The sequence below is a fragment of the Musca autumnalis genome, unplaced genomic scaffold (assembly GCF_047663935.1).
Source record: "Musca autumnalis isolate F117 unplaced genomic scaffold, ASM4766393v1 scaffold_4, whole genome shotgun sequence".
Classification (NCBI taxonomy): Eukaryota; Metazoa; Arthropoda; class Insecta; order Diptera; family Muscidae; genus Musca; species Musca autumnalis.
The window spans coordinates 45,836,774-45,850,752 of NW_027411977.1; the positions used below are offsets into that span (position 1 = coordinate 45,836,774).

Consider the following 13,979-nt stretch of genomic DNA (forward strand, 5'->3'; position numbering starts at 1 on the left):
AATGATATGGGACCTACAGTTTATCGCCGAGTCCGAACGGAGTGTCTAAGACACCACTTCTGAAAAGTTTTAAATGGCTGAAATACTCAGGAAATGTCGCCAACATTACTGAGGGGTATTTTGCCACCGTTGAAAATGGGAATGGAACCCAAGACCTTATGTGTGCAAGGCGGGTGTGCATACCATTGCACCACGGTGGCATCCATACGATTTTAATGACATTTTTTAAATATTGGGGGGGAGTTGGGGACAGGAAATACGATGGAACCGGAAGGGCGTCACAACAACACCTAAAGGTGACGCACAGTATCACAGCTGCCATGACACAAAGCATGAGTTTGGTTGCGGATTTGTAGTTGGTCGGAGGTTAAAACATCTGGTCTCCAGCTTCACCCCAGGGAATGAAAGACTCGCTGTAATTCGATTAAAAACAAAATTCTTCAACATCAGCTTTATTTGCGCTCATGCTTCCACTCAAGACAAGGACGAACACACCAAAGATATATTTTACGAGCGCTTAGAAGAAACTTATGACAGTTGTCCTGCCCATGGCATTAATGCCAAAATTGGAAAGTGAAACATCTGACAATGGTATGAGGCTGATAGACTTTGCAGCTGCAAGAAACATGGTAGTTAGCAGTACCAGATTTAAGCATCTCGATATTCATAAGGGCACCTGGCTGTCGCCAGATCAAAGAACAAGAAATCAAATTGATCACGTTGTGATAGATGGAAGACATGCATCAAGCGTGTTGGATGTACAATATTTCCGAGGTGTAAACATAGACTAGGACCACTACCTTGTTGCAGCAAAGGTACGTACCAGATTAAACGTAGCAAACAAAGTGCGAACAGACACAACACGTAAGTTGGACATCGGTAAGGTGCAATCACAACAGATAGCCACAGCATATTCCACTCAACTGCTTAATCAAAGAACTCCTCGTCCCGATAACATATCAGGACAATGGCAAAACATTGCACACTCCATGCAAACAGCCGCAAAATCAGTACTTGGATACCAGAGACCTCCACCAAGGAGTGTCGTGCTGCTACCGAAGAGAAAAATGAGGAATATAGGGCTACTTTACAATCCGTAGCAACGCGTAGCGCACGAGAAAGGTATCGGGAGAAAAGGAGAGAGGAGAAGCGTCTTTTCCGCAGGAAAAAAAGAGAGATGGAAAAGCGGGAGTGTGAGCAAATCGAGATGTACAGGAGACAGAATGAAGTCCAAAAACTCTACCAAAGAGTGAAACATCAAACTGATGGCTTTGGAACTGGCACATCCTCCTGTAGAGACCAGCAAGGTAATCTGGTAATTGATACAGATATTGTGCTAAGGATATGGAAAGACCATTTTTCCAAACTGTTGGTATTCCATAGTAGCGAAGTCGACGAAGATACCACATATCTAATCCCACAAGATGGTATTGAATGTATACCACCCGGCCAAGATGACGTAAAGACAGCAATAAACCGGCTGAAGAGTAATAAGGCAGCAGGAGCTGATGGCCTACCAGCCGAGCTGTTTAAAACCGGAGGTGACACGCTGATAAGGTCTGCATCAGCTAGTTAGCTCCATCTGGCAGGAAGAACGCGTACCCGACGATTGGAACTTGATCATCCTGTGTCCCGTCCATAAGAAAGGAGATAAGACGTTATGCTCCAACTATAGGGGCATAAGTCTTCTCCCTATCGCCTACAAGATAGTGTCAGGGATATTGTGCGAACGACTAAAGCCTATGGTCAACGAGATAATTGGACCATACCAATGCGGCTTTAGACCTGACAAGTCCACCATTGACCAGATGTTTACCCTGCGGCAAATCCTGGAGAAGACCCAAGAGATGCAGATCGACACCTACCACCTTTTTGCCGATTATAAAGCAGCCTTCCACAGCCCGCTACGTTCAAAGGTATTCCAAGCCATGTCTCAATTTGGAATCTCCGCAAAGCTCATTCGGCTTTGTAAAATGACTTTAACTGACATAATATCTTCAGTTAAAACAGGAAAGAACCTCTCCGAAGAGTTTTGTACCAAAAGAGGTTTCAGGCAAGGAGACAGCCGTGTTATATTTTCAACATACTGCTAGAAAAGGTTATACGAGAGGCAAACGTCAAAAGAAGTGGCACAATCTACACCAATATCCACATGTTCATTGCTTATGCTGATGATATAGACATCATCATCATGAAGGTCGAAGGAGAATCTGCTAAAGTGGGTCTGGCGGTAAACGACGAGAAGACCAAGTTGATGGTGTCGACCCGCAATGCGTCCATTGAGATCGAGCCAACTGTTCCTATAATTTTGAGGAAGTAAAAGACTTCCTATACCTCGGCACCGCCGTAAACACAACAAACGACATCAGTTGTGAAATAAAAAGAAGAAATGTATTGGCAAACAGATGCTACTTTGGCTTAAGTAAGCACTTCAAAAACAAAGCCACAACTCGTCAAACAAAAATAACGCTTTACAAACCACTGATACTACCCGAGCTGATGTATGGTTCCGAAGCCTGGGTACTTGCGCAAGCAGAAAAATTCTTCGAAAGATATACGGACCAATCTTCGTTGACGGTTAATATGGACGTCGTATGAACCAAGAGCTGTATCTGCTATACAACGACATCATTATAGTTAAACGTATTGAGATGCAGCGATTGCATTGGCTAGGCTATATAAATGGAATGAGCGATGATGAACCCGCTAAAAAGGCGTACAAATTCGAGTCACATGGTGCACGCAGAATTGGCCAACGAATAGATGGCGCAAACAAGTGGATGAAGAGATGACAAGGCGCGGTATTCCAGAAAGCGAAGCACTAAACGGAGAGAATTGGAGATATTTTCTTAGTTCGGTCTATGGAACAAATGTTCTGTAATGGGCCAGGTAAGTAACTGTTTTCAAAAGTAAAGGAACAGACCAAATATGTGTATGCTTCACAGATACATATAACCCCCCAGCAAACCAATCGTACCGACATCGTAACGAAATCGGAACAAAATTCGGATGATACGTCCGATATCTGATCCGAAATCGTCATCTTAAGGAAAGTTGTATGAAGTGGTTGACATAATTTCGGAACGAAATGTCGGATCGACATCGGATCGATTTCGGTCCGATTTCGTAACGAAATTTGAAGAAAATCCTTGGGAAATTCGGAAAGGAAATTTCTTTCCGACATTCGTTTCGAAATCGGAACGAAATCGGTACAAAATCTGAAATATTCCGTCTCCGAAAAATCGTTTAGAAATCGGAACGACTTTGCTTCTGAAATTGTTCAGACGTGTCGGACATCAGACATTTGGTTTGCTGGGCCTAGACTAAAGTTACCCTGTAGAAAACCTAGGGTCAAGTATCAACATGTCACCACACTGTGTGCTATTATGGTGACTTTGTCAATCTTTACTCTACTGTACCTCTAGACAAGACACTAGGTGGACTTAATAGAAAAAAAGGCTTCAAAAATACTTCATATCGTTGCAATAATACACTGATAAATAGAAGTTATCAAACGCCGCTTTTGCCTTCTAGCCATTCACATCCGATATGCTAAATTAAACCACCAGCGAAACGATCGTAGCATATTGGTTGGGTGTGTGTGACTTCGCTTGAATTCACTTTTTCAATACAAACTTCTTCGGTCATGTTAACTCGAATAATTCAATTAATTAAAAACTTTCATACATATATAATGACCTTCTTTCGAATAAGACACAACAATAAATAATAGTTACTTTCCTTTCTCTACTAAAATTTACACTTCAAACAAAAGTGTAGTGTTTGACATGAACTATTAACTCAATACATCCAATGTTTCTTTTGACTCACTTAATGAGGGATTAACTGAAATACTAGTTCCAATGTCATTAGTCACTTTCTTCGAATGACACATTCATACTAAATGCCTATAGGAAATTACATGAGTTGTCTACAATTTGGCAGTAATACTGTTGGCAATGTCTGTAGTAAGTCAGAATGAATTTACTATTGACATTTCCTTCTGGGAGACTTACCGATTATGCGTTGTAAAAATTGACATTTTAGTCGAATCTCCATTTGTCATTTCACCAATCCTTATCAGAGATAAAATATAAAATATACCACTGAAAATACATGCCACAATAATCGGAGTGTAAAAGTACACTACAATAGAATAGTTTCGCGCTGAAAAATAAATAACATACATGATTAAAATTGACCCATTTTCATAATCATCAAGAGTTAACATTATTTCCTTTACTCATACTTACGATCAAACCAACAGATATCATTGCCAAACACCGGTCTATTATTATAACTTGTATAGCTGACAAAGAAGGACCAACAGGCAGCAATCAATACCGTTGGAAAGAACATAAACCAAAACATCAATTTACTCAAGACAATGCCAAAGAAACTCAAATAAAAATTAAAACTAATAAAAGTTAAAATATAAAATGATAAAATCAAATAAAGCATTGCAAAGACGGCTGAAATTATTGGAAAAAAAGAATAAAGATTATAAATTGTACTGCGCCAACACATGTCCAAAAAAACTTACGAATTTTGCCACATGCATATTTTGATATATCCAGGGGATTCGTTAATGTCAAATGAGCCAATAGCGAATATCCAATAATTATGCACAGGGTATAGGTTTTGATGGCAACACCATAAAATGTATTTCTGATTTCGGTACAAAGTAAATAGATGAACAGGACAATAATCATGCAAATTACTGTTATAATCAGACCTGTAAACAAAACAATAACATTTACATTAAAATTTTGAGACACACACACAAAGGTACAAGTAAAAGTTAACATGGAGATGATAATTCTCTTAATATGCCGAATATTAAGAGAATTATCCATAGTCGAAATCGCTTATAACGTCGGTCAAGGGACCGGCCTAAATCGGACGCTATAAGCGATAGTCGTTATAAACGATATTTATAAAAGAGGTAATATAATATTATGTATAGTGACATTTGGGTATAAATACGTTGTTTTATTAAGTAAGTAAATAAAATCAATTAAATTTTTTTACTTTTTCATTCTATAAATGACAAAATAATAAAAAATAACGATATTAAATTCATTCTTCAGCAGATCGCCTTCAAAATATCACCTTTAAATAGGATATGGTTCTATTTCTAAGAGTCTGTTATTTTAGTTTGTGCTTTTGAATTCCGACATAAGTTTTAAATTTAACTCAGATCTGAGTTTTGAAAGGGTTTCCAAAACACATTTTTGTTTGTAACATCTTCTGAGTAAATAAATTTTAGAAGAGTTTCAACAGCTAGACACGCCTCTGACACTTACAGCATTTGAAACTCTGTTCATTAGAATTGCCTCCATCTAAAACTTCCAATTATGTCGTCGTCATTATATAAGGCAGATGTGAAAACTTTGTCATCGATGGCAAATAAGATAAATGTCTTCAGAAACTTTTAAAGGTCCATTAACAATCCCGCAAGATGAAGAAAATTATCAATGACAGAAGACGTTACATTTTTCCATGATTCATCTAACACTAACACGGCATCCAGCACATTTAATTTCGTACATTGATCCTTTTCTATTCTTGACAGGATAGTGGATATTTGCTTATCCGGCAATGCTATTTTAATGATTATATTCCACCTTGGTCCATGGGTTGTAAAACAGATGTGACATTGGGTGACAAATATTCAAGCTTAATTGACTTGAGACCGCCATCTTCGAACATGTTGTGCATAAGTTTGGTATTTTGTTGTTGTTTGAGTTTGAAAAAATATACATACAACAAATTATTAAGAGACAATTTCCTTCTTCGTATGATTCGACGTTATAACCCATAGCAAAATTCAAATATTTCACAAAAAACCGACGTTACAACCGATATGACGCTAAAAGCGATGACATTATAAGCGATATTTATTTGTGTGGAATATAAAGGGCAGAAATTCGGGACTTTTGGATTTCGTCGCTATAAGCGATATGACGTTATAAACGACGACGTTATAACCGATTTCGACTGTACCAATATCCTATTTACCAATATAATAATAGGGCACAGAAAATAATGCAAGTTAGGTTCACATGCAAAATTCTAATTTTTTTTTCAAAATTCAGATGACCTTTATAGAAGTTTATAATCAATACATTACATTTTTGGTTTTGATACAAAATAAAAAATAGTTAAATTAAACAAGTAAGAAAAGCGTTAGGTTCGGTCGGGTCGAACTTTTTATACCCTCCACCACAAATTTCAGCCATTTCGGTGGATTAATGTGGCCACAACCTTCAAAATACCGAAATTCAGAAGGTACCGGGCTATATGATGGCGTGGACCTATACCTACAAATTTCTGGGGGAAAGTTGTATACGCCTAAAGAAGACTAAATACCAAATTTCAGCCATTTCGGTGTGATAATCAGACTAAAACCTTCAAAAAATCGAAAATCGGGAGATATCGTGTTATGGGGGCTATATCAACACGTGGATCTATATAAACATTTAATTGTAGAAATGTTTCTTAGCCTCTGGAAACACAAAATACAAAGTTACAACCAATTCATTGGTCAAATGGGTCTAATACATTCAAAATATATTAAAATGACGCGTACGTTATATGGGGCCTTATATGGGTGCTATACCAAAACGTGGACCTATATAACCCAACTTTGGTAGGAATGTTTTTTGGCCTCTGGAGACACAAAGTACCAAATTACAAGCAAGTCGGTGGTAAAATGGGACTAATATCTTAAAAATTCCTTAAAACGACGACGCACAATGTCGCGAGTTCATATTAACTGTGGCCAAAAATAGAAAGAGTTGTCGTAGGGCATCAATTTTGGTACACGTACCTATTATTGACTTACAATCTTCAGGACAAAAAATTGGGTTGGTCGGTCCACGTTTTGATATAGCCCCCATAGAACCGTACCTCCCGATTTTCGGTATTTTGAATGTTTTAGACACAATGACCAACCGGAAGTATTCAAATTTTGTGGTTAGTCTTCGGCAGAGGTATCAAACATTCTAACAGAGAATTGTGGGCTTAGGTCCACGTTTTGAAATAGCCCCCATACAACGGTACCTCCCGATTATCGGTATTTTGAAGATTTTAGCCTCATTATTACACCGAAATTGCTGAAACTTGGTATTTAGTCTTCGTAGGGGGCATTATATCTTCACCTTGAAATTTGTCTGCATAGGTTCACGCCTTCGTATAGCACACATAGGACGGTACCTCCCGATTTTCGGTATATTGGAAGTTTTAGCCTGATTATCACACCGAAATGGCTGAAAATTGGTATTAAGTCTCCGTTGGGGGACTTATAACCTTCTACCAGAAATATGTCGGTATAGGTCCTCGTCTTCCTATAGCCCCCATAGAACCATGCCTCCTCATATGCGGTATTTTGAGTGTTGTGGCCTCAATATCAACCCGATATGACTGAAATTTGGTGTTTAGTCTTCATATTGTTTGTGATAATATTGAATATATCAAACTCTTGCCTTTATATATGAGAAATTTCCTTTAAAAATTTTTTTTGACCGATAAGTGGTCAAAAAACCGTAAATTTTTGTAAAAAAATCGAAATCGACCGATAAGTGGTCAAAAAACCGTAAATTTTTGTAAAAATCGAATTTTGATTTTCGCTGTTCACAATTTTCTTAAAAATTTATATTTTTAAAATTATCTCGTTTTAAAGCAAGATTATTAGGTACTTAATAAGCCCACAAAAATATATGATGATCGGTTCATTCGTTTTCGCGCTATAGCCAACACTACAAAACGATTTGTTAAAAAAGGGGGTATCCTCTCAGTGAGGTGGTCGCTGAAAAAGAGAAATGGCACATTCGTCTGCAAACCTCTGCAGCTGGGACCTTTATATATTTGAAGTACTCACTTTTTACTACTCATACAGCAAAAAATATCGATATACACTTTTATACAATTTTTTTCCCACTCCATTCAATTTAAAATTTGCTTCAGAAAATTAATAAACCTAGTAATACATGTTTGGGTAAATGTAAACACCATATGATTAATATTTACATGCAAAAAAAAGTGTAGCCAAGTTTATTACATCCCAAGAGAACTTAGGAACCATTTTTGCAGCGACCATTACTTTTAAATTTTAAATATAAACGCATAATATAATTTATTAATTTTAGAAAAAAAACACACAAAAATACGTATTAACTAAAATTGTCGGATTTAAATCCTCATATAGCAAGAACTAATTCACGTATCAGTACCAAAATTCAGATTCTTCTTAATAAATATGTTTTCTATCACTCCCCATCAATAAATTTGTTCAACGAAGTATTTAGTTTTTACCATTTTTGGCCACGGTCGTGACACTGTGCGACGCGTCACGCGTCATTTTGTATGGGGGCTATACGAAAGCGTGGACCTACATAGCCCGCTTTCAATACCAAAAGTCCTACGTACACATATATATTTTCCCAAAATTTCATCAAACTAAGTCAATCCGTTTGGACGCTAGAGTGATTTCCACAGACGGACAGACGGACGTGTCTATATCGATGTAGAATTGCACGCTGATCAAGAATATATATACTTTGTGGGGTCTACAATGATTATTTCGAGTAGTTACAAACGGAATGTCAAACTTAATATACCCCCATCCTATGGTGGAGGGTATAAAAAATTCTTAAAAATAAGGATAGATGCAGTGCAATTTAACGGCATCTCCCAATTTTGGGTGTTTTGAGGATTGTAGCTAAATTTGGAGACATGTTAGCTGTAATTTGTCATTTCAGATTTCTAACGGTCAAAAAACTTCTATACCTAAAATTGCCCGAATATAACAACACCACCCTATTTAAGGTACATATTTTGAAGTTCTAATGTACACTGTCAGCCCAAATTTGATGTATTTGGTAATACGGAATCCCAGCGGTAAGAAATTTAATTCTTAATATTTCATGGTGGAGGGTATAAAAAGTGCGAACCGGCACCATAGTATGGAGGGTATATTAAGTTTGTCATTCCGTTTGTAACACATCGAACTAATCATTTGCGACCCTATAAAGTATATATATTCTTGATCAGGATAAAATTCTAAGACGATCTAGCCATGTCCGTCTGTCCGTCTGTTGTAATCACTCTAGCGTCCGCAATAATTGAGATAGAGTGCTGAAATTTTGCACCCGAGTGTCTTTTTTCCATAGGCAGGTCAAGTTCGAAGATGGGCTATATCGGTCCACTCCTTGGTATAGCCCCCATATAACGGTACCTCCGGATTTGAGGTATTTTGACGTTCTTCGCCACATTTGCAGACCGAATTAGCTATAATTTGCCACTTAGGGTTCCTAGTGATCAACAAACTTATACCCCAAAGGATATGGGCATAGGTCCATGTTTTGGTATAGTTCCCATATACCGGTACCTCCCGATTTTCGGTATTTTTAGAATTTTAGCTACAATTTTTAACCGCACTAGCTGTAATTTGACATTTGAGGTTCTCAGTGGTCACGAAACATCGTCAACATAGGTCCATGTTTTGGTATAGCCCCCATATATCGGTACCTCCCGATTTTCGGTATTTTGAGATTTTTAGCTACAATTTTTAACCGAACTAGCTGTAATTTGCCATTTGAGGTTCTCAGTGGTCATGCAATATCTCCAACAAACATCGTCAACATAGGTCCATGTTTTGGTATAGCCCCCATATAACGGTACCTCCCGATTTTCGGTATTTTTAGAATTTTAGCCACAATTTGTAACCGAACTATCTGCAATTTGACATTTGATATTCTAAGTGGTCATGAAACATCTCCACCAAACATCGTAAACATAGGTCCATGTTTTGGTATGGCCCCCTTATGACCGTACCTCCCGATTTTCGGTATTTTGAGCATTTTAGTTACAATTTTTAACTAAACTAGCTGTAATTTGACATTTGAGGTTCTCATTGGTCATGAAACATCTCCACCAAACATCGTCAACATAGGTCCATGTTTTGGTATAGCCCCCATATATCGATACCTCCAGATTTTCGGTATTTTGAGAATTTTAGCTACAATTTTTAACCGAACTAGCTGTAATTTGCCATTTGAGGTTCTCAGTGGTCATGAAACATCTCCACCAAACATCGTAAACATAGGTCCATGTTTTGGTATAGCCCCCATATAACGGTACCTCCCGATTTTCGGTATTTTGAGAATTTTAGCTACAGTTTTTAACCGAAAGAGCTGTAATTTGACATTTGAAGTTCTCAGTGGTCATCAAACATCTCCAACGAAACATCGTCAACATAGGTCCATGTTTTGGTATAGCCCCCATATAACGGTATCTCCCGATTTTCGGTATTTTGAGAATTTTAGCTGCAATTTTTAACCGAACTACCTGTAATGATCGGTATTTTGAGAATTTTAGCTACAATTTTGTCTATTCAAAAATAATCGTCAATATAGGTCCATGTTTTGGTATATCCCCCCATATAACTGTACCTCCCGATTTTCGGGAATTTTCAGTGGTCACGAAATTTCTTCACTAAAATTCGTCAACATGGGTCCATTTTTGAGGGTCTACATTGTTTTGATGAAACTACCCTCAATTTGACTCTTGAAGTTCCCTGCAGCTATAAAACTTTTCCGCCAAAAAATTTAAAGATAGGTTGACTCTTTGATATAGCCCCGTAGGTGGTACCTTTCACCTAGCTGAACACATTTTTTTAGATTAGATAACATTGTGAAACAAAATGGAGGTGAAAGTCTGGGGCACTTAAAATTCCTCTTGGGGAAGAAAGGTTTTGGTGAGTATATTATGAACCCCGAAGGACAGATCCGCCGTGAGTCGAACTTCCGCGCTATGGCGTGATGAAATTTTTGTTAGAGACCCTGTGGGCCAAAAACAACAAACGAAGATATAATGCTAATTCATGATGGCTTACAGGGCTCTTGCAAAAACTTCATCACGCCATAACGCTGAAGGTCGACTCACGGCGCATCTGTCCTTCGGGGTTTTTAATATACACACACCAAAAAGAATTATCTCTGCCAAAACATTTGTGTTCACAGTGTAATTTAAGCAATAGTGGGAGGCAGTAGGAGTCTATCCATAGTCGAAATGTTGTTCCAACTAAAAATGTGAAAGGACCCTAATTATTCCATTTTATTTAAGACTATTTTATGGTGCAGGGTATTAAAAGTTCGGCCCGGCCGATCTTAACGACTTCTTACTTGTTTTTTTTGTTTGTTTGTCGACATCAAAGTAAAACCTTAATGTACATCTAAAATATTAACATGCATTTATGTGAAAACACATATGTTCTTCACATTGTGGTGTAGAGTATAATCAACTCTAATTGTTCCTACTGGACAGTGTCAATCTAATGAAATATTAATGAGAAAATGTAAACTGTTTCTTAACGATTTGATATGGCGAAATTTCAAACTGTTAATTAAATATATGGCAAAACCCAAATTTCTTTTGCAATTCCTTTTGAAACAAATAAAAACAATTTGCGAGCGCATTGACGATTTTTGGTATAGATGTAAAGGAAAAAAATCCGGTTTCAAATCTGTTCGCGTTCACAAAATTAACGGTTTTTATTCTCATATATATAGCGGTTTAGCGGTTTTTATTCTCATATGTCTTATTTGGTTTTATGAGAAAATTTATGCATAAATTGCTAACAACATTCCATATCTTTTCGGAGACGTTTAAATATTTACTAAAGTTATTTTTATTTTCCGGAATAAATCCAAATTATCCTACCCCAGATTCCGTACAAACCTCTAAAAATTAAATTAAAAATATCTACAGAAGCTGGACAATACATTGCAATGCGTAGAAAAATATGAAAACAAATTTATGGAAATTATAAACATTGTATGATACACTGTCTGACAGTCAAAATTACCCTTGAACCGGACTATATACGTTTGAAAGTATAGGCAAAATTCTGGACGAAATGAAATCGAAAAAAATAACTCAACTCCGACTCCGGGCAATTTCTCTTCTACGTTATAGAAATATAACATTAAATTCGGTACACCAAATTTTTTTAAAAAAAATCATTATTCATTTTTAAAGGAAAATATAAGAAAACAATTAAGTAAACGGTATACTTTATTAAGTTAGAGGGCGATTCACAGGATATCTACTATCCTCTGATTTCAAATCTTTTCATCTCTATTTCGATTACAAAATGCATGATGAGAATATTTTATGGTCCAATTGATGCTTTAATTTTTTTGCAAGCAAAAGTAAAGTTCTATGATATTCGAATTACAATTGGGCATTTAACGTATTCTGTCAAGTTCTACAAGTCTTCTGTCAGAAGACCTACTGGTCTTCTCACAAATGTCTATCTTGAAGAGCCTCTACATAAAATTAAATAAAATCTTAGCCATTAGATGATTCTATAAAAATCTAGAAAGGACATCAGAATCTAGAAATTCATCGATCGATTTTATTTGTCATATTTTGTTGGCTCGTTTTGTGACAAAAACGTCAGTTTTTTAAGCCAAATATTAATATTTTGACTTTTTCTGCCACCATTTCCGTAAAATCTATGTCTAAAAATCATACGCTAGGATCATGTTGCCCATGGATTATTCTTTGAGTCTTTCTTTGGGCATAGGGCTATAAAATATAATATTGAGCCAGAAATTGGAAGGGAACATAAAAAAATGTTTGGTTTCAACCCATTTTTCCCACTTTCTACATTGATGCCAACACAGCTTCCATGTAAATTAATTTTAATCGTCGAAATTATGGGATCCCTCCTAAAACACTTCATTTTAAAGAATTTCAATCATACTATATAGAATATGTTAACATGTTCGCAAATTCTGAAAGGGTGCAACTCGGATTCATCGATTGTAAAACATTTTTGGTTTTTACCATACCTTAAAATATATACTTATTAAGTATTACTTAACCTTTATAAATTTACAAATCATAGAATCAGAATCACTTCGTTACTTTTCCCCATTTAAAAACAATCATTACGTCCGATTTCTAGCAATTCTTGTCTATAAATATCTAATAGCTACGTGTATTAAAGGTCTGAATATCATTAGTTAAAGTAATTTTGTTTTTATTAGAAAAACATACAATTGATATGTAGAAAAAAGCACGAATGATTTCTACGTCATATGATTTCGACACAAATATTCAAATAAATCTTTCATTGATGTTAAGAGGAAAAAAAAAACAAAATTATTTTTCTTTCTTGATGTTTGTTCTTGCCCGTGCAATTCAATACATTTGTTTATTTATAAAAAAAAAATAATTCATTCACATCAACTTCACAACAGCTACTTAAATTTGTTTCTTTGTTTTCTACATTGGAGATCATTGTTCGGTTTTTCAAGTTCGTTCGATGGGCATAAATCGATCAATGGAATATTTGACAAGAATCTGTCTGCAAGCACATGATTTTATTTAATATTTTTGGTTCTACATTTTACTCGTGCCTTATTTAATCGTTTAATGATGCCAACATTCGTGCGTTTTCGTACATGGTAAACCAACTTCTCAGATAAATCACATTAAAGTTTAAATTAAATTTTTTATGAAGTGTCAATGATTTTTTCGGATTTTAATGGAAAGGAAAATGTGGAAACCATTAAATTGAAAATGTTATTAACCTGAAAAATAATAAAACACTATATAATTGTATAGGGATGTCAGGGATATTGTGCGAACGACTAAAGCCTATGGTGAACGAAATAATTGGACCTTACCAATGCGGCTATAGACCTAGCAAGTGCACCGTTGACAAGATACTGTGGCAAATCCTGAAGAACTCCCAAGGGATACAGATTGAAACCTGCCATATTTTTGTCGATTATAAATCAGCCTTCGACAGCCCCCTTACGTTCAAAGGTATTCCAAGCCATGTCTTAATTTGGTATCATCGCAAAGCTGATTCGCCTCTATAAAATGACATTAACTGATACCGGTCATCAGTTAAAATAAAAAAAAAACTCTCCGAACAGTTTTATAACAAACGAGGTTTTAGA

At 36.2% G+C, this 13,979-nt stretch overlaps 1 protein-coding gene across 1 annotated transcript in view; it reads right to left on the reverse strand.

The window, feature by feature from the left end:
* mthl8 (methuselah-like 8) overlaps positions 1 to 13,979 on the reverse strand; it is a 29,044-nt gene that overhangs the window by 2,842 nt on the left and 12,223 nt on the right. Inside the window, exons 2-4 of the mRNA XM_073987846.1 lie at positions 4,544 to 4,735; positions 4,254 to 4,472; positions 4,017 to 4,167 (exon numbers count right to left, since the gene is read on the reverse strand). Of these exons, the coding sequence (XP_073843947.1) occupies positions 4,017 to 4,167; positions 4,254 to 4,472; positions 4,544 to 4,735 (562 nt within the window). The remainder of the gene's footprint in view (positions 1 to 4,016; positions 4,168 to 4,253; positions 4,473 to 4,543; positions 4,736 to 13,979) is intronic.